The 21,910-nt window shown below is 44.1% G+C and overlaps 1 protein-coding gene across 1 annotated transcript in view; it reads right to left on the bottom strand.

Annotated features, from left to right (window-relative positions):
- The window catches only part of znf827 (zinc finger protein 827), a 62,825-nt gene extending 41,751 nt beyond the window's left edge, over positions 1 to 21,074 (bottom strand). Inside the window, exons 1-2 of the mRNA XM_056408367.1 lie at positions 20,767 to 21,074; positions 1,027 to 2,298 (exon numbers count right to left, since the gene is read on the bottom strand). Of these exons, the coding sequence (XP_056264342.1) occupies positions 1,027 to 2,298; positions 20,767 to 20,809 (1,315 nt within the window). The 5' untranslated portion in view covers positions 20,810 to 21,074. The remainder of the gene's footprint in view (positions 1 to 1,026; positions 2,299 to 20,766) is intronic.
- Between the last annotated feature and the right edge of the window lie 836 nt (positions 21,075 to 21,910).

The raw sequence follows: 21,910 nt of genomic DNA, 5'->3' as shown, positions 1-21,910 counted from the left end.
GTGTGTGTGTGTGTGTGTGTGTGTGTGTGCGTGTGTGCATCTGTATCCAGTCAGTGGAAAGTATGATGTGTTTGGCCTTAAGTCTACAGTGCTGATCAGTGCAGAGGGCTCTGGCGAGTGGGGGTTGAAGCCTGGAGTCGGCTGCCGAGATGGATATGGATTCCAGGGCTCCCCACTGTGCCGAGCACACACTGACGGCCCCCTTTTGGCAGCACGCACATCCGAGCACAAACGGGTTGGTCTGGGAAGGCAGCGAGGTCTCGGTCGGAACCCCCCCCCGTCGAGCCCACAGACTATTTCCCAGACGAGAAGGCCAGCCAGAGCCGTTTTCTCTCGGCTCTGCTCTCTGCTCGACTGACAGTTAGGCCGAGGCTACACTCGTCGCTACTTCAGTCACCGTGAGGTGAGAACAAAACCATTACATAGCCAGAAGAAACATGTCACGGAAGTCCAGAATTGTGCTTTCCTTGGTGACTAGCAAACAACCTCCTCTTCCACACAATGACAGCAAAGACACTTGTATTCTGTGTGGAGCTCCCATTGCTACACCAACTTGAATTTATGAGTACGAGCGGTTTTGATTTGCATGTCATGACATAAGTGGGATTTGTTCCATGGTAAATGCGAAGAAGAATTATGTCAGGGGAGATAGTTCATTTGAACTTTAGGTACATTTGTACGATTACTTTTTAAAAGAAAACGGGACGCTGAAGGAAAATGAAAACATTCCATAAATGAAGTGCAGCTGAAACGATCTTGAACCTTTATACTCCCTCTCTTGCATACAACACACGGTTCTTTTATTTCATTGTAGCAATCTTGTTTGAGCTTAGGTATCCTGATTCTGTGGCAAGACACAAGGCAATCATTTAATGTCTTTCAGCGTTTTGCAACTAAAGAAAAGAAACATATTTTCTCTGGAAAAATATCATAAAATGGACCTAACCTCAGCTAAGCTCTCATCTTATTATGTGTATTGGTGCAACCATTATTTTTGATTGATGTAATATATTATTACTATATTACCTGCTTGGCTGTTTGGTTTGCCTCTGTTCTTCGGAGTAGAGGGCAGCAGCAAGTCGAGGCTGTGGTTGGGCGTAGAGGGCGTGGGGGCTCTCTGGTTCTTGTCCAGCAGGGGCTTCACATCCTCTTGGAGGACTCCAGCAGTGGCCAAGGAGGAACCGTCTTTCTTCTCTGCCAGCAGGTTTCCCGCTGCCCTGGCTGCCACCTCTTTGAGCAAGGCAGCAGAGGAGGTCATCGACACAAGCGAGAGGAAGGAATTGGAGGATTGGTGATCGGTAGCAGCGCTGGGCGTTGACGAGGTGTGGCTCCGCTCGCTGACTTTCTTGGAAAGTGCGGCGAGGGTGGAGCTCGCGGACTGTGGGCTGAACGGAGAGTTGAAGGCATCAAAGCGCACCGCGTCATCTCCTCGACCGCCCCCTCCGAGGGCGGGCAGTGCAGACGAGGCGGAGGAGGTGGACAAAGTCGTTGAGGAGGAGGCCACGGCACTCTTGTCTTGAAGCACGGCATTCGCCGCTGCTTTTAACTTCTGGATTGCGGAGTCCGGGGATAGGCTGGAGCCACAGGGCGTGGAGCAGCTGGCCGGTGGCCACTTATCTGCAACACCTGCCCATACAAAGCCACTGCCGTTGCTCGGGGTAACAGAGTTAAAGGGATCAAGGGGCTCTTGCTTAATGTTAGTGACTGAGGGTGCCAAGGAGGCTGGTGAGGCTGAGCCGCTGTTGTTGTTGTTGTTATTGGCTAGTTTTCGGGCAAGAGCACTTAAATGTTGGGCATGGTGGGAAGATGGTGAGAGAGTCAGAGGCGGGGGTAGACCCATTGGAGGTGACTCCCCCCCAGCACATCCCCGGGATGACCGACCCAGCAGCTCCCCAGTGTCGAGTTTCAGCGAGCCGGCCTCAAGGAGGCGCCGCAGGTTGCTGCTGAGGGGTTTTCCCAGGGCACGAGACGCTGCCTCGCCGTACAGTGACGACACCACAGAAGAGAGTGTGTCCTGGGCCGAGAATGCACCTCCATCCAGTCCGAGAAGTTCCAAAGAGGCACGATGGACGGGTGTGGGGCAACCCAATGCGCTCTCACCTCCACAGGTATCGTGGTCCCCGGACCCAGCGCCGACTCCGGGCCGTTCATCGGGAGAGGAGCCCCTGGCAAGGAGGAGTTCATCCTGGGTGTCTCCATAGGACGACGACTCTGAGCGCGTGTCAGAAGCATTCCCAAACCAGCCTTCTTCCTCCACTGGACCATCATCAGGCCCTCCTTCCTCGTTGCTGTCCACTTCTGGAAGAGGAGAGAGAGCATATATACAGATATCACTATGTTGCTATCATGAAGAGTTAGACTTGACTTCATCTTTCGGCTGAATCCTTGATGATCCCGAGTAGGAATCGTGAACATCAAACACTTACTACAAAGATCTAAGTCGAGGGCATCGTCCTAGCCCCTGGCTACACAACTCTTTTAATTGGAAATTGCTTTTTACTACTCCCTGTTATTATTTCCCATACTTGATTGTCTAATGTGGCACAGCAATAAGTGATCTGGACTTTGCGGAATTGAGAATACTATTTTGAAAATTCATAAAAACAATTACCTGCCCAAAACAAAGTCAAACGGCCATTAAAAGATGCAGAAAACACAGTTCATTGCTCTGCAAGAATACCACTAAAATGATTATCAACGCTTTCTAATACAATGGCAGCTTTCCACAAGGTGCATCCAAGATATTTGAGTAATTTGGATTTTTCTGTCTTTTTTAACCACATTTTTTTCCCACCCTTGGTCTGGAAGAGTGTAGTAAAGGGGTTACCATGACAACGGGTCCTTCTGGGAGGCTAGACAGCAAAGATTAGGGTAATGGAGGTTACAGAACTAGATTAATATTCATGAGCCTGCAGATACCACCGGGGAGCCAATAAGGATAGGGTTAAGGTCACCAAGGGTCATTAATATACACTTCATTTATCAATATTCATAAGCAAAATATTACAGCTTGCCAGACAAGGGCGAACAAAGAAAAGTGAATATTCCTGATGCATATTAACAAACCTCTATAAAAACATGTCAAAAGCACTAAGCCTGAGCAAAACAAAATTTCTAAACTGACGTCCCCCCCCCCCTCCGCTTTGGGTGTCTGAACAAAACATCTGATGAAAGGGAACTTGTGCAACTCATACAGTTGCAAAAAGCATGTGGCTCGAAAACATGTCATTCACACCAAGTTACGAACAGTACTTTCACACACAGACCAGAGCTGCCCTCGCCCTTTAAACCCTGACAGGCCTGGTGGGCCTGCTCTCTGTTTACAGGCAAAGGCAAAACTGTTGCCAGGCAACCCAGCACAGCGACCTGTCGGGATCATTAGAGTTGGCCGACATCTGGCCAGTGTGGCTCGCCATGGTCCACAAAGGTGACCACAATCCCAACCCACGATGACCACTACTCTCCTCCTGCAACATATATCAAAGAGGGCGCACACACACACAATTCCAAACATCTCCCCATTTCTGTCTCACACATAAACACATCTTACATTTTTTCAGTACCACATAACAAGAAACTGGCTGAAATGTCAGATGCCAAAAACCAAGGCTAAAGATGATGTTATAATAATTGCCTCAAGGCGCCATTAGGTCTATGAGCTTATATCTAATGGACTTCACCTACACAAAACAATGCAACATGTATAAGACCGATGAGCCTGCACAGCAAGTGTGACCCTTCTCACTTCTTTAAGTTAATGAAGCGTCATATTGTGCCGACTGTGAACCCACTTTTTTCATGCTCCTTGATGCCATTTTGCCACCCGAGTAGGGTTGACAGGAATGAAAAGGAGGGGGAGGGAGAAAGAGCCTGTGAGTCATGCAGGGCAGGGCGTGACCCATTTCTATGTGACATGCGAAAAGCAGCAAGAGCCACTAATGGCTGTAATGTGGTTAGAGGGAAATCACTAGATTGCTGACCCGAGGTCTCAGCTTTGAGGCTGAACTCTCTGGCTTCCTAGGCTCACTCTTAAAACCTCAGGGTTAGGTACATGGATGCAACCGTACACCACATGGGTTCTGCCCGAGTGCTACAGTGCACTGATGCACTCCACTACCATTGGCTTTGTGTGTCACGGGCGAGCCACCGCCGTGGGCGGAATGACATTTCCCAAGGTCATGGTCTCTGGCCCGAGCTCTACGGGGGCTGCGACTGAACTCTGTTCTCACGACCGCTGCTGCATGCCCACCACGCGCATAGGCGCAAACAAATGCACGCGCGTACATGTATTCGGACTGCAAACACTAAATGCACAGACAAGAGTGTAATTTAATGCTGATGTTTCCCCCCACACACACACACACTGCATTTCTGACACACATTCAACTGCTTTGCCTCCAGTACGGGGGCTGGCTCCGCGACAGTAACTGCAACTGCAACCCCCCCCCAGTGATGGAAGCATGGAGATACGGAACGAGGCGGAAAGCGTCTGCCACTGAAAGGGAACCATTTAGCGGCGTAATGGCGGGGATGACTTGCATGTTGAGACAAACAGCTGCGGGGTGCTCAGCAGTCTGGATCTGTTATCACTCACACACACGGGCGATTCAGTGGTGCAGCAGCGGGGGGATTTTCTCCCTGGCCCACAGAGATGTATAGCGCCACCACGTTATAGACAAAGAGAGAGCCATAACAGGTCAAAGAGCAAGCTGAGGCGACACAAAGAGAAGGTCGTGAGGCTTCATGACCAGCGAGAATAAACTGCCTCGAGTTTGAACAGAGGCGTACACTGAGCAGCTCAACATGTTATGAGGTAGCACCTCTGTGACTTACAGTGTTTGGACCTGTGTTAACCAGTCACAAAAAAGCTCACCGCCTGCAACTACAGCTAAACACAGTTGGACATTACAGGTAGTGTACTTGTTCGTTGTTTCACCGTGCGGGGCTGTCAACAATCTCCATTTGTGAATTTGGCAGGATTATTTTGGCCGTGACTTTTCTAGGTCAGAGAGGGGTGCATGCATGTGTGCGCGCACACACACACACACACACACACACAGAAATGCAAGTTTAGTACAGGGGTGAGCCAGATTTGTCAAACAGAATGATTACTGGTAAAAGAAAGAGTGCGAGTTAGAGAAGGAAGGGAAGAGCGAGGGACTGGAGTAAAGGTGGGTCAGGTCACCCACCACATGACTTGTGTGAGGTGAGGCTGCTGACTAGAAACACGGAGAGAGAGAGAGAGACAGAAAGAGGAGAGAGACAGACAGAAAGAGGAGAGAGACAGTTGGAGACAGAGAGAGAGAGAGAACGAGAGAGACTTAGCCAGGCATGAAAATTGGCCTCGCTGACCCCAGGCCTGAACTCGGTATGGGAGAGGAGACCGCAAGACCGAGGGAGGAAGGGACAGATAGCGGGATGGTTAAGGGAGGGGTTGATTTGTCTGGGCAGGAAAGAAGAGGCCATTAGCCGATTAAGGCTGGACGGAGGTGCATCAATACTGTGCCGATGTCAAAACGAGAGTCATGCCCATGAGCTAATATAGCAATGAGAGTAAGAGAGGCAATGGGAGAGGGAGCACGAGCTGGAGAGATAGTGCAGGTCAGGGAATCACTAAAATCGCAAGGATTGCTCACCGCAAAGCCATAAAAAGTGAAATAATATAAAAGACTGCCACAACATACCGAGACTAAAGCCGTCGCATCCACATCGGCAAAATGATTAGTCTTACATCTACCCTGCTATGAATGGGTGGGGAGGGGCTGTATGTGGATGTCTTTGGGAGTGGGTTAAGGAGGTAGAGCAGGGGGTGAGGACTGAGGAAGGAGGGCAGCAAGTATGGATGTAGTGTGGAAGGAGCCACGGCGGTAATTAAGTGTCCGGCTGGGCCCTGGCGGGGGTTGCCACGGCCGCGGGCTATGCTAATGAGCACGCCCGGCGGTCAGGGCTGCCTTATTAGCGCCTGCTGGACAATATGGTGGGAGAGACTGGCGGACTCGCGTCTCTGCAAATGACTAACTGTCCTCCCGAGGAGGAAGGTAATTCTATTAATTGGGACACACTGGATCAGGATCGCATCCCTTCCCTTTTCCATAATCTCTCACCTGCTTGATCTCTTTCACACCCACGTGTATTTTCTTCTTCTTCTTGTATAGCCCTCCCCTCATCCCTTCCCCATAACCAGGAACACAAATATTCAAAATAATAAATAAAGCACACGTGCTTAAAATAAATCCGGCTGAGCTATCAGACATACATCCTCCCCTCCCTCCTTCAGATTAAATTATACACCATCAATTTGTTAAATGCTGTCTCCTGCAGGAGCAACATGCTAATAGCTCCAAAGTGTATCCATCGTGTTATTTCCATTAGGAAGTTGATGGAACATGACAACCAACAAGGTTACGGGCAAGAAAAGTGACCACTAAAGCAACAGGTCATGATAGCGTTTGACTTTTGTTTGGACTTAACACTCTTTAACATTCACCTATTGCAAAAAACTGAATTCTAAAAAGCAGCACTTTCAACTACATCCATAACTTCATACGTAAGGATAAGATTTCACATTTAACCAGATTTTTTCGTAAAACAGTTCCCCTGCCTGCAAATCACTAATTATGCAGGTGTAGAGTGGTACTGCAGCTTGGGAGAAAACTAAACGAAATACAGAAACACTGTAAGAAAAGACTTTAACACATGCTCTTTAGGGGATTTTTTTGTTTTTTGAATAACAGGAGACGCCTGGACTGATTCAGAAATGATTGTGAATCTAATTTTATCGGTAGATTCGGTCGGCAATTAGAGCCGCATTTCAATTTTTTACAGAAACCAGCTCAGAGTGGGACTGTGCAGCCGGTCAGCAGTGACTGGCTTTAATCCTGGTTCCCGCAGTTTATTCTTCGACTGTTGCAGAGTTAAATTGCCCGTTCCCCCTGGGATCTCAATCCCAATGCAATCCTCTGGTGGAGGCTGGAGCTCTGTGTACACACATTTCGCCGCTCTCACAGATTGATGCAATTTATAATAGCCTACAACTCGTATTGAGACAATGTCATTATTAACGTACTAAGTACGAACAAAATAGGGTATTTCCCCGTTTCTAACGACAAGATATTGCGATCCCTTTCTAGTATCGGTATACCGTGCGACACTAGTTGTCAAGGCTTACTTTCAATGTATTGAAAAAGTAACTGTTTCTTCCATGCAAGAGTAAACTCCACCATCAAACATCCATCTAGAATGTCAGTATTTTGACACAGCCTTGATCTAGTGAAAAAGAAAAAAACCTCCTGTGTTATGATCACGGTTCATGGTAGACATTAATTAAAACTCAGAATCAACTTTTTTTATTTCAACTCCAACTATCTACATCATTGTACAACGTGTACCCTGTGACAAAGAGCTCATCTTTTAGCTGGAATCCGAGGTGAGGCGATACTCTCAGTGAGGATCAGAGTTCAGGCAGCACGGCTATATATAATGGCGGTTGAGTCGTATTGAAATGTAGTGCAAATTACCATCTGTGTATTTTCGGCCTTGGCCTCCGTGGTTTGTGGGTACTTTGGGCAGCATGCCAGAGGTGAAACAGGAAGGAGAAGTGTTCTTGGAAGAGAATGAGACGACTGAGAGCCCCAGACCTCTGAAATTCCTCATTGCACATGAAGTGCACTTTACCCCCTGGTTTAGTTTTTCCTTCCATTTTTAGCATCTCATGTCGAAAAACAATGTTTTAGAAAACGTGCTCATAAGCTCAGATGTGTCATCAAAGCTGTGGACCTGAATTTACTGGAGGAGAGAAGTGGTATGTCTGTTGCATCTTTGCAGCTTAACTGACATTACAAAGATTGTGATGAGAGGAAATAACAACTGAATTAGGTTAGTGACTATATTTTTCTAACCTGGAGTGGAAATAAGTGCATTGTGCAACACACATGTTTTTTATGTTTTGAACATACCTTGTTTTGTTATACACAAGTTTGCATTATTGCATTGATAGTGTCATTAAAATCTGTATTGACTCAGTGTTTCAAATGTTGTGATATGAATATTTGTATGCATATATATTACAGCATTAAAAAATAGATAATAAAAGTTGACATTAACATACCTGTTTTACATCTCAATATCCTAATCCATCTCAATATTCTAATCCAGATAAACATCATGCCAAGAGTGTATATTCATTTGATTTCAGTTGCAGAGCACTCTGCAGTTAATGTGGCTCCTGCAGTCATGGTTAATTTAAACATTACCCCAGAAAGCAACTACATCCTCATGCAAATGTGTGCATTTGGAATGAGATCATTACATCACGGCCTGTGCGAGTATCTAATTGACGAGAAATAGTTTTACTTTATCATCTCACTTACGAACGCCCTCTGCAGTTGAACATGGAGAGTACCTCACAAGATAGATTTTCATTCTTCCAAAAATCTTTTAGCCATCGATCATTTCGATGTGGCAAAGGTAATCACGCTATAGCTGCTGTGAATGGGGAGAACTGCAGCATCTAAGGAAAACCAAAATATGCTGAATAAACCCATGAGAATCAACAATGAACTGTACAATCTACTGGCCAGTTAGTGGTGAGTAAATATTGGCAGAGAAAGCCTCGAGGCATAAAGACACCTGGTAGGACCCGTCAGCCGACAAATATATCCTGGTTGTCTGTGGACAGATTTGGAAAATATATTTTTCTTTGATTGCATGTTGTATTTAGAATACTGTGTGCTTAGCTGCACAGTTTTACAGTTACACAGCCCCCATGATGGTGTTTTTCTATTTGGCCTTTGGCTGCCTGTAACGACTTTCCTTCTTTCTTAATCCAATTGTGCAGTTGATTTCGGTTGTAAATGCTGACTGACAATCACAAGGAGTGACTTCGGCAACTTCTGAATCTGGTGATATCAGTCATCCCCTTCAAAAGGACAACAAGCCTGATTGGTCTCCAACAGAGCAAACGGTTATCAAGACCATCAATGGCAACTAACAAATTATTCAATGCAGAAACCATCTGGACAGGAATGTCAGTTTTGGCTTATTAAATGCGAGACAAATGAGAAAAAAAATGTAATATCACCAAAAAACCAATACTACCATAAACAGTCCTGCTTACTGGTTCACAATAGTCGCCACAACATATAGTCAGTCAGTATTTTAGCAGTCGTAGTTATTGTGTGCGTTTGCAGTAAGTGAAGGTTCGGTTTAAAATCGGACAGATTAATCTCACTAATATCATTGACAAATGTATGAAATTCTTGATAAATATTCCAAGCACATGAATTTTTGTGGATGTTTTAGTGCATGAGTCACTCTAAATTATTCGTGAAGTTATTGGATCCCTGGCTTTCTCAGAGGTGGCATCGATTCTGACTGGGTACATAAAACGAGAGTGGTCCAGTGCCACAGCAGAGAGGCAAAGATTAACGGGTCAATCTAATAATTCTGGTGTAGCCTACTTTAGTATTTTGAGTTAAGAAATACTCAAACCAGCATACTGTTATTCTCAGGGCACTGGTTTGGACAATCAACTGGCCCTGGGTCAGCATCTTACTGGATGCTTTTACTGTCAAACGCTCTGCCAAAGGTTTTGTTTTATTATGAATGACTTACTCAAACATGTTTTTGAAAATGAGGAATGTTTTTTTTATTTTGTTGTTTTTCTATTCTGCTTTGCAAATAGCAAGTAGAAAAGAAGATCTCATGTCCGACAAGGTTGTCCTCTCGTCTTTGAAAGCAAAGGACATATATATATATTGAATGAAAAAGAAAGATAACTTGACGAAAAATCTGTTAGCACTGACATAATACTTTTTAAAATGATGATTAAAATGATGGAGGTCAAATTAAATATGTATTGGGTGTCACATGGTTAGTCTCCCACTCATTGGACATAATGCATTGGTTTGTTGCTAAGTGAGTGGACATTTCCTCCTGGTATGATTTCAAAAAATACTGACTGCGTATTTGGAAAATGTTTGGCAGCAAAAATATGGGGGAACCGAGGAAGAAACCCGTAAACCATGATGTACGTTGGGGTCTTTACCAGCATGGTGTCTGTGAGGGGTATTAATCCTGCTGCATAAATCCAATCCAAGCATTTAAAACTGCTGACGAGCAATTCTGTAATAAAAGTAATTTGGTCACATGAGTTTGTGAAGTGTCAAATTTCTACCCAATATTTACATGTTGCATTTCTCTATTTTGTTTATTTCATTAAATTACAAACTTCTTTGGGTGAAGTGTTTTTAGGCGTGTATGTTTTTTAATTAGCTCTAATGTTCCATTGCTTGTCGATTAAAAACACAATGGTACTTTATATTAAATATAGTACAAATGTAGTCAAAATTGGATAACATGAATCCTAATATCAGACATTTATTATGGATAAAAGCCAGATTCCCAGTCCGTCAATACCCAGACAAAACACAACCCTTTTATTTTTCAAAAAGCAGTCGTCCATTCAGCAGGATACTCTTGAGATGGCATGGTTTTTCTTTTTTAGATCGATTGATTCACACCATAGATTTAGAAATTCATGTAATACTCCTGCACGGATGGAGATCATTCTTCATCTACATTATGCACATGAACTGGAATAATTCTCAAAGTTGCCACCGATATTTTAAAAAATTGCGAATCGAAGCTTTTCTTTTATAAATTGTAAAAAAAAAAATGCATTCATAAGTCAGTTGCTTGATAAATGGGGCTCATTGACAGGATAGTGTCTGAAAACTAGACAGTACAAACCAATCTTGATTCTGTGAGAAAGAGCCGTTTATATTCATCAAGACTCAAGCCGTTCCCTCTCATAGGATTAGGCGCATGTGGGTGGCATCCCTCTTTGTGAAACTGAATACAGGCAGCACACTTTAAAACACCACATATCGTCGGCAAAAACTTAAGTGTTTCTACTTGTGTGAAATATGAAAGGAATTATGCCTCCGACACATGAGCTCTCACAACAACACACGTTCTTTTTCCATAAATGCCCAATGCTGGATTGCTCACCTAGAATGCGCTTGGTACCAATACGTTTTGATCGACGTTACCAGATCAATGCTGTGCTGCGGTGTTTGTTTTTCGAGGTGTCGTGTACAGTGTTTCCTACAGCATGGTAACAAATCCAGAAGAATCCAAAACAGTCATATTTGTTCACAACTTCCTCTTCTCAAACCCGGAGTAATTAGCATATGCCTGCAACTGTTTAACTAATTCAACTCCCTCGTGCATTCGCTTTCCATCAGGCAAAATAGTCTTGAACACAACTTGGGTTACCATTTCCTGTGCTTTTAAAAACGACTAATTATGAGGCCACTTGAAACACTAGTCAGATCCCAGCAATGTGTCTTCCGGTTGACCATGTAACCTCGTTCAACCACGGCGTGGATGTCGCGCCAGCGTTCTCGAGTAGACGGCGTACATTCTTTGGAACAAGTGCAAAAAGAACAGGCCATCACCCTGCTGCGTTGTTTTCTGGCATACCGAAGCTCCTCACAGAGGTGATTGTGTGTCTGTGGAAGAGAAGTGAGAGAGAGTGGGAGGGTGGAAGGTGGGAGTGTGTACAGCGTCCATGTATTGTTTGTAAATCACCCGACTGGCAAAAGGGACACTCGGCTCTATAGCAGCCAGTCCACCCAGGGATACAAAGCAAGGTCCGGTGGGAGGTGGGGGTAGAGTGAGAGGTAATTCTATATGTGCATGCATGTATGTAAGGGGACAGTGTGTGAGAGCGATGGAGGCCGTGTGTATTAAAGACACTTAGAATGGATGGCGAGGGAGAATGAGCAGAGGAGCGAGGAAGACGAAAGAGGGAGGAAATCTCGAGAATTGAGGGGGAGGGGGTAAAATGCCTTTTTTTAATGGTGGTATTGCTTTGACGGCTGCTTGGCAGAGGCGCCCAAGGCAGTGCCTGCTTGGATTTTAGCCTGTCACTTAGGACAGGGACACTAATCAGGATTGGTCCTGGTCCCTACCCCTGGAAAGGGGGGAGCACTTTCAGGCCATTATTATTTTTTAAATTGTAAAAAAGAAAAAAGAGGGAGAAGAATTGCTGTGGCACAGCAGGAAATGCTAACCGCTAACCTCATTTACATGCAGGTCCAGGGAGAATGGGGCGGGCGGGGGGGGGGAGTTTATTCCGTTTCCAATCTCCATGTTAAATGCTGGCCAGGGCAGCTGATGGGAACGAGAGGCATTGTTCGCCCCATGCTGCTCTCTGTTACACCAATACCTGCCTCGCTTTTCTTCAAGGTATATAAAGACATTTCATCAGTAATTTTAACCCCCACCCGACATCTATATGAACTTGACATGCGATGTATGCAGCTATTTAGCTTGTTCAGCCTGTGTACTGCTGCAACCAACCCTCATTGGGCTATCTGTTCTGTCATAACCAGGTTGTAACCTGAGGCTGTCGCATTCAAAGCCATCCTTCACCCACTGAGTCTGTTCTGTGGCATAATGATTGCTATGACAACCATCACTTAAAGCCATGGGTAGGTGGAGGAGAGATGTCAGCTTCTCGTCTACTTTTCTGATGATCTCATTTCTGGCTGGCAGGTAGAACAAGGTCAAACCACTGAAACTGGAAAAGTGGCTGCTTGCTACATGCAAATGACAGAACCGAGTTTCCAAACAATTACACTGTCCTGTCCAAATCGACATGGGGCTAAACTCTGAGAAACACAAGGTGGAGGATGAAAATGAGAGAAAGAAAAAAAAAATCAGTGGAGTCAGAGAGAGAATGAGATGTAGCGGCAGGGATGGCCGTCTTTGGCGAGCAATGAGCACAAAGTCTGGCTGTGCGTGCCAAACGAGGTTTTTAAACGTTTTTTCTGGGAGGATTTGTGCTAATCTGGAAAACCTTCTGGAGGAAGCGCAAATACATCTGCCGCTGACCACTCCCCTGTAGAGTACGAGGGATTAATGACATGACAATCTGAACCAACATGGCCCCCATTCAAAAACACTCACGGGGAGTGGCAACACACTGGCAATTGTGAGCTTGGCCAACAGATTGGGTTGATTTTAGAATAACTTGCTACCTCCAACCATCCATTTATTAATTATCTTAGTCCGCTAATTAGCACAGCTCCATTTGTTTCCACACATGCTTATGGTCCATATAGGTACCGTGAGCTACAAGGCTCCTGACTCAGAATGCAATACCCAGTGAATAGCTAATCTCATTAGCATCACAAGGACAGAACCAAGTGACCAAACGCCCTTGGTAAACAATGGCAATAAAGGATGAGGCCTGCACCACATCGTTTGTTTAATGCACGGGGAGACGCCACGACCACATTGTGCAAAGAGGGAAGCCTCCTCTACGACACTGAATTAGTCAAGACGCTCACCTGCATTTTCAGCATCATAAATAACCTCGCCCGGCACTGACAATGGCTTTCTCCGAGATGACATCACATCAATAATTTTAACTTCAGGATTTTTGTCCCAGAGCCAAACACTTCCACTCTCCTATTAGAGGTGATATATTGTTTCCCTAGAGAGCTGTCACTGCCTGATGGTCCTACTATCCTGTGTCTGTAACAGACATCCCCCCCCCCTTCTGTACTTTTAATCTCCCTATAAAACTGATCCTACTTCCCAAAAAGCTGCAGACACACGGCTGTTAGTGCGGCTAGTTAAAGACATGAGCCTGTGCTGTGCTCTTGACTGCCTAAATGTGGAAACACCTCCACACCGAGAGGAGTTAGCTACAGGCTAACTGGAGCCAGGCTGTGCGAGCGAGCGAGAGCGAGAGAATGTGTGCATGTGTAAAAGGCCTCTCGCCCTACTCTACCCACACAGGAAGTGAGGTCATCGCATAGCACTGCGCTGTGCAGAGTGCATTCAGGGAAGGCGACAAAGATCAACGAGTTGGCCAAAAGCCATTTTAATTTTGCGCCCTAGCAAAGTATCCATACTCTGATGAACTACACTGAATGACTGGTTCTTTATGGACAGTTAACATATAATAGTATATATAAGCAGAAGGTTTGTGAGGACAGACAAATATCAATAATCCAGAGCCAAAGAAACTTAAATCAGATGCCACCATATGATAAAAACGTTGAATTTCACGCACTAGTTAAAGATGCACCACATGCTCAAAAGAACTCCTCACAGCCCACAGGCGATGGTCTTTCTCCCGTCACAATTTAGGAAGTACTTTATCTCTGTACAATGTAATGTTTGTGTCTTTCTGGGAGGGAAACGTGAGAGGAATCCAACAATAAATCACATCCCTGTTTAGAGCGAGCGTCTGGCACGACTGGCCGGCTTCAGCTCCCCAGACCACTACCACCTCCTCCTCCTCTTCTTCTTCTTCTTCCTCCTCCACCACCCCCTCCTCCTCCTCCTCCCCTCTCTCATGCTCTCCATCCCTCATGCCTGTTAAAGGCTTGTCCTGCAGGGCCTGGATGCACTTGTGTGGTACAACAACAGAGAAACCGCCCAAAGCTCTTAACAGCTCTTCCTCCCCACGTCCTCCCTCCCTCCATCTCCACTGCTCCCACCACCAGCTCCTCTCTCCCTCTCCACTCTGCTCTGTCTTTCCCAGCTGCACCGGCGAGCTGTTCCGTATGAACTGCTGCCAGCTGAAAGCCTGCTACTCCTGTGAGATTGCTATTACTCAGTGCAAGCAGGGCTCTGCGTAGCCAAAGGGCTGCTCTCCGAGCTGTAGATCTCCATGTTGTGACTTGTCAACACGGGGAAAATCGTTACCAAGGCTGAGGCACTTCCATTCCACACAGAGGGGGATCTGATTGAGACCAGGCAGACAGGCAGGTACTGTACTGGAGGTATTAGGGAAAGCACCGTTACCTGATTTGTGCTGCAGAGGACTTTCTGCTCAGAAAATGCACTTTGAAATGATTGGATAACAATAAATTATATTTCTACAGTTTATTTTAACTTACGCCATTGATATTCAATTAAATAACGTGTAGCCCGATGCTGAACAATTTCATCTGACATTCTAAAAGTTGACCATATTAGGTTATATTTTTATAAATGGTACAATTTGAACTAATCTGTGGTGTGGAGTACCATCATTAACTTTTTTAAGATGCAAGGAGACAACTTGTACAATTGCAAAAAGTGGGTATTCTAATGTTTTCTCAACCATCACTGGAAGCAGGACTGTTTGGAAGTTGTTTGCTGCATCAATGTTTAGTGTTTACAGTTGTATACCTACAAAAAAACAGGCCAAAAGGAATAAAAGAAAGACATTTGTGTGAAGAAAAAAGAAGTAAACTACACCCAGAATGTGACCAAGCAGTAGCAACTTATATTTGACAGTTTTGATAACTGGTGCTATGAACCCATTTCAGTTGGTAGTCAAAAAGTATTTAGATTAAATATCTAGTCTGTCAAACTATCATTATGGTACATAATAATATTTAACAATCAAATAAATGTATTAAAAATGGTCAAAGCTTGAGGGTTGAACATGGTAGACACAGACTGCACCTTTAAGTTCACAGCACTTACTGAGTCCTGAATGGTATAACGATTATATACATATATAGACACACACACACACATGCCATTATCACTCTGACAAAAACTACACACAGAAATAACACAGTTGTGAATCTTCAAACATAAAAAACTAGTTTTGCCATCTTTTTTATTATATTATTCTATTCCAAGATGGTCGAAAGTTGGTTCGGTCTTTGACATCTCTAGAGGGGCACTTTAAACACAAAGTGGATTTACGACAATTATTAGAAGTTTGCTCGACGTCAACGCTATATTCTCTGTACTATTGTAAAGACTGGGGAAGTAGCCTTGAATTCCTGAATGGCAAAAGAAATCTGGCTAGAGTAAAATACAACAGGGAGTCTTCTTCAACAATTAGAAGCAATGTGATGGTAAACAAAGTACCGGACACTTAAGACAACTTAACCAACAAAAGTTGCGATAGTCTCCACCATACAAGAATCTTCCCCAATATTACATTTCCAATTTCAGGCGTTAGCCTAGTTCTATAGTGACGCTACAAGGTGCTGTGTGAAATAAATGGGCTCTCAAATACAAATGAATTATTCAATGGGAATGTGAGAGGTAATTGTGAGAAAACTCCTATTACGCGTTATTCTTGGGTAACATACAGACCGCCCCATAGCTTTGATTCTTAAGTGACATTTATTTTTAAGTTGAATTAACTATGAAATGTATCACTGACATCATGATGATAAACCACCCAGCACTTATCGGCCTGACTAATTGTCCAAAGTAGTAAATGAGGTTAGCGTTTGTGTAGAAGATCCACACCCTGAGGCTCCGCCAGGCCCAATAAACCGTATCCAACTACCTGTTTATTCCCATCAGTGTTTTCATTTACCATCACGCAAAACACAAAAGACAATGTCCAGTATGGCCATTGAGTATTCAGCGAAAGCAGGTTTCTCCGCTCTATGTTACAGTGTATGGTGAGCGGAGCATCCGCCACCTTTCCCTTGCCCTTTAATTCATTTCTAAGTTAAAGCCTGTGTATCATTATTCGCTTGAGCTTCACTCGCCCGACACCGCCAGAGCACCCAATCCCCATCAACTAGGGGGGGGGGGGGGCACACACGGACAGACGTAGTGGTGAGGTATGGAATTCTTGGCAGAAATTGCCCACAAATTTTATGCCAAGAGCGAAATGGAAACCTCCTCTAATTTTCCTCTCCCCTTAATCCAATGTTTTTCAAGCCCCAGCCCTACCAAGGTCATTATAATCATAGCAAGTGGAAGGGAGCCAGTGACCCGCCATTACAGTTAGGTATAGAGGAGGAGCCAATATCTGTCTAGAAATGTTAAAAATCTCTCCATCTCAAATGTAGATTACCGGGGGAGGGGGGGGGGGGTGCTAAGTAAGCAGAATACAAATGTCTCCCCCCCCACCCAATACACGTAAGGTTGTGATCCTTAAGATATGGACTCCCTCTCAGTCTATATTTTGATCATACTCACCAGTTTAGTTCCAAGGACAGGAATCACAACTGGTTGAGAACTCGTAAGGGGACTTGTTTGATCTAACGACAACACATGTTCTAATTTGAACATTCTCAAACATAATATATCAAAATGACACTGAATATTTAGGCCCGTTTTGACCTTTGTAATGACATATCTTAAAGTCACAAACACAAAACATTCCTTTCAGGCGTTTTCACGAACCCTAAATTTAAAGAGTGCGTAATAACTAATAAGGCCGTAAAAAGTACTCAAACAATAACACACTGCAAGGTCATAAAGAATGGCAGTTTTCATTGTGGCACCAAAGGTCATGTTTACTTGTCAGAGTGAAGGCACCATACTGTAGTGACCTCTATAGCTGGCGTATGTACCCACACAGACACAAACACACTTTTCACTTTCGCATGTGCGTGCCACACACACACACACACACACACTTAAGGAAGAGTCTCCTCTCACAAGCTGTGCCACAGACAATAGGACAGTGCGCACACACTGGGCAACACGACCCATATATCTGGGTCTGTACTACGATAAAGCACCCCCAGCATTACAGCCAGTGTATTAGTTTGCCCTTTTTCACCACAGATGAAGAGATTTGAAGCTTGATATTGTGCTTGTTGGCTGGCAGACCACCAGGGTGTTGTTGGCTGAATAATGAAAACACACTGACTGACAGCAAATGGCATGAGGTGACACTTCCATTCGAGAGTGGGAAGATCTGAAACAAAGCGCAAAAAGCTTCTGACAAATTCATACTTTCCTGTGACTGTTTGTTGACTGAGGAGGAAAACAACTCGTAAATCAGAAAAAAAAGGCATTCATCTCAACCCAGAAACACAGGGGCAGCAGTGCTCCACTACAGTGCCGACACTGGAGGACATGATTTCATATGCTTGGGTAAAGGCTATTTTTGCTCCAGACCAATTACAAAAGCAGATTAATTGAAAGGTTGACATGGGCTATCTTTGCTGTTCTTGCCTAAAAGACCGAAAAATACTAGACTTTGCGTTTGAGTCATCCAGACAGCATGAGGACGCTGTGTGAATACAGCTTTATTTAACACAGCTTTAAGAAATACAACCTCTGACCATTTTATTAATGTGCTACATTGTCTTAAAGAAACATTTCAATGTTGAAATGGAGAATCCGTTTCAATTGAAAGAGTAAGGCACCTACAGTAGGGGCTAAAACATGATACCATGTCACCTAGACAACAAAATAAAATGGATTTAACTGTTGCTATAATAAGTCGTATCATAAATACATTACAGACTATACATGTGTTCATGTCAACACAGGGCTTGACAGTAAGGGTTGCCACTGGCAACCATTTTGATGATTTGGCAACCAATTATTGGCCTTTGGTTGCCAACCACTTTGTGACTTATAGAAAATACTGGGACAGTGAAGAGCAAAAAGGTGCCACCCAGTCTCTTCAGCTTTATGTGACGGGGGAGTCAGACGTCTAAGAAAATCAATCAAGATAGATTGGAGGTCATCTCTAAAAGTTGAGATGATGGACAAGCTAATCTTGGAATCTATGAAGAACACAACAAAAGCTTCACAATGGGAACTTTGAATTCCAGGAATTGAGAACAGACAGTTACATGTTAACAGATAACCCCTATGATGCAGAATGTAATAAAACACCATTATTTTGTTAGATTTTCATTATTAGGCAGATGTATAACTGACGAATACCTTAATTACTCAAAATATGATGCGATTATAAATATCAACCATATTTCCGGTGGCAGCGACCAAATGCCAATGCCACTTTTAAAAGTTAGTGCCCTGTAACACAATAACTAAGATGCGTTTGTTTCCCTATTTGGGAGGAAAAAGTACAGCTCAAAGACTCCGTGGGCCATACTGTTAACTGTATTGGACTCTGCATCTAATGATAAACAAGTGATTGAATCTCACTAACAAAGAACTGAAAGTCAGGTTCTGAAAATTGCATGTATTTCATGAATACACTGCACTCCAAACAAACCGATGAGAAAAACATATTCAGTGAAAAAGTTCTCAAAATGAACACTGTCTTCTGTTCTAGCAATATAAACAATATAATATAGAAAAATATATGTATGACCATGTTATGTGCAGTTCAACCATATAGCTTACATTCTCCTTATGTTGCATAGCACTGTCAAAATCTCTCTGTCACTTAGTTACACACACACACACACACACACACACACAAACACAGTCACTTAATACTGTCAACCAGTTTCCACCTCTGTGCCTCAAAGCCAACCCCTGCTATTTCCCAAGTTCAACCATAGGTCAAACACCTGAGCAGTAGATCAGTAAATATATCACTACCAAAAGAAAAAAAACAGCATTTGTTTATATTGTGTGACGCTACATGGATAATACCTCCATAATGTACATTTGAGTTAATGTGCCAGGCATATTACAGTGTGACAGGTGCAGCAGGAGCTCATTCATTACTCAAACCCGATGAAATGAAACGTAAACCGATGTAAGAAAACTGAGGAAGAGATGCAACTTCGTGCCTGTTTTCATGGTGAATGGCTATGATGAACAGCTGGCATAGTCTGACATTTAAGAAACGAAGAAGATAGTGTCATAAGATAAATGCATCAAGCCGTGGTTGATTTTAAGATGAATCACCCAATTATTCATCCTATTTGCATACCAATATGACTAATTGAGCTGTTTGCTCAAGCATGTATTGAGCAAAAAATGATCAAGAGGAAATGTCACTCTCGGGATAAATCCTTTAATGATCGTTGTCATTGCCCACTACCGTCTGAGCAATCCTCTAGTGGCCGGTGAGTGTTATCGCAGCTTTTCATTATCTGGACTGATAAAGCACAATACGAACATCCAAGATACGGAGGGTCAAATGTACAAAAGTAGATCAACCTCCGACCAAAATCAGACTGCCCGGGCTTTACAATGCGTTTCTGCTGCGGCACCGCGTTGATTTCCAGCAACGTAGTGGAAGCACAACTGTCGCTTCCCTTTTTCTAAATGCGTTATTGATCGTAGTCTGTCTGCAATGAATGGCTGCAATGGTGAAGGGGGGGGGAGAAAACCCTGAACTTCAGGTGACCGACCATGGCTCTGACATAGCCTGCATGCAGACTGGGAGGGGTAGAACAAAAAATTAGATATCGGCTTGAGTTTGTGGGGGGGGGGGGGAGTGATGGGGGGGGGAGAGAAAGAAAAGAAAATCTACACTTTTTTTTTTTTTAAGTCGACAAAAAACAAGCGCCAACAAATTCGGTTCCGCGACTCGGAGTAGCAAAACTATGAGGCGAAAGTTACACGTTTATCGCCGAGGAAACGAAGTTTACCGAGCGTTGCTAGATAGCGCTGTTGCTAACTAGGAACACCAGGGTACGGGGAGCCAGACTCCGGCTCGTCTGATCCGACTGACCCTTCATTTTATTGCGGCCAGACTCGCAGATCCTCCCCTTTCTACCCGAAAAGCGACATAGCAGTGGCGAACACATAACCGCCGATGCTCGGCCGTTATAACTCGCACACGCAACCGACACGCATGCCAACTGACCGCAACCTTTAGCGGAACCGGACCTCTCATCGATTCTACTCTTAATAAAAAGCCACGTATCGTTTATCCACGCACTGCCTAGCTACCGTTACCCATCGCCAACAACATGGCTGCCTCGCTCGGACCTAAAAAGGGAGAAATAACCTACGCCGAGTCTTTTGTCTGTTTCACCTCTTTAACCCTAAACTACTGCGCAAAACATACGGAGAGCCGTTAAAATGGAACAAATCGAGAGAAGGACTTACGTGAAGGCAGGCGCTTGGGTTGCTCCTGCTTCCTCCTTGGCATTTTCCCCCGTTTTTAATCACATTCTCGTCCTTGTTTAGGGATAAGAAGAAAAAAGGTTTTTCCCATTGAGACTGGAGGCGCCAGTGATGGCAAGGACTTGGTCGTGCACCTGGCTTTCCTCGGTTTAAAGTGTATTGTTGGGGAATGGGAACACAGGCGGAGGAGGTGCCGCTGTTGTTGTTGCCGTGTCTTGACTATGGCTGCTCTCGGTGCAAGTGTGTCTCCGAGCCCCTAACTAACACTAATGCAGGGATCAAAGGGCAGCAACAGCAGAGCAGCCACACACACACACGCACGCGCGCTCGCGCGCAGGCACACACGCACTCACACATACACTCACTCACTCACACACACGTTCACACGCTCACGCGCACACTCGTACACGCTCTTGCGCGCAGGCACACATTGGAGGAGCTCGCCCCCGAGAGCAGCGGACGGACAAGGTGCCCCCGAGCTTTCAGGGTGTATTGCTGAAAAGAAAATGTATTTGGGGAAGAAAAAAAAATCTGTATAAATCAGCAGAGGGACCGCATTGATCGAGTGGATTTACATTAACGGAATCTATTTAATTAACTTAAAAAATAATAGAATGGCGAGTGACGATAATAATGTATGCAATAATGCGAATGATACAAATATGAACGTACACGTCAATTTAGACGCTATGAATACATAATGCAGAGGCGTGTTGAGGATGCATTTCGCTGGCTTTAGCAAAATAGACAATGAAGCATAACAAAAGATGTATCTTAATTAAAGATACGAATCCCAATTGCAGCAAGGTAAAATAAAAATAAGCTGAATTTGTGTGGGTTAATATTGGCTGGATGACATTTTTACACCCTGATTTTTCAAACGTACATATATTCAACATATGTAATTTAATATTAATACAAACTATATAAGTATTATGATAGTTAATCCACGGTGTGTATATACTTAAAGATGAAGACAATTCAGGTTTTAGGCTTATTTCATCCGCTCTTTCTGCCAAAAAGTTTCTTCTATAGGCTGCCACTTCACCATGATTTCAGAACTATAAAGTTGCATGAGGGGGAAAAACAGTTGATTAATAACAAAAAAATAATCATGATCACACCA

The sequence above is a fragment of the Pseudoliparis swirei genome, chromosome 24 (assembly GCF_029220125.1).
Source record: "Pseudoliparis swirei isolate HS2019 ecotype Mariana Trench chromosome 24, NWPU_hadal_v1, whole genome shotgun sequence".
Taxonomy (NCBI): domain Eukaryota; kingdom Metazoa; phylum Chordata; class Actinopteri; order Perciformes; family Liparidae; genus Pseudoliparis; species Pseudoliparis swirei.
The sequence above is the reverse complement of the archived record's forward strand: the minus strand, read 5'-3'. Positions and strand labels throughout refer to the sequence as shown.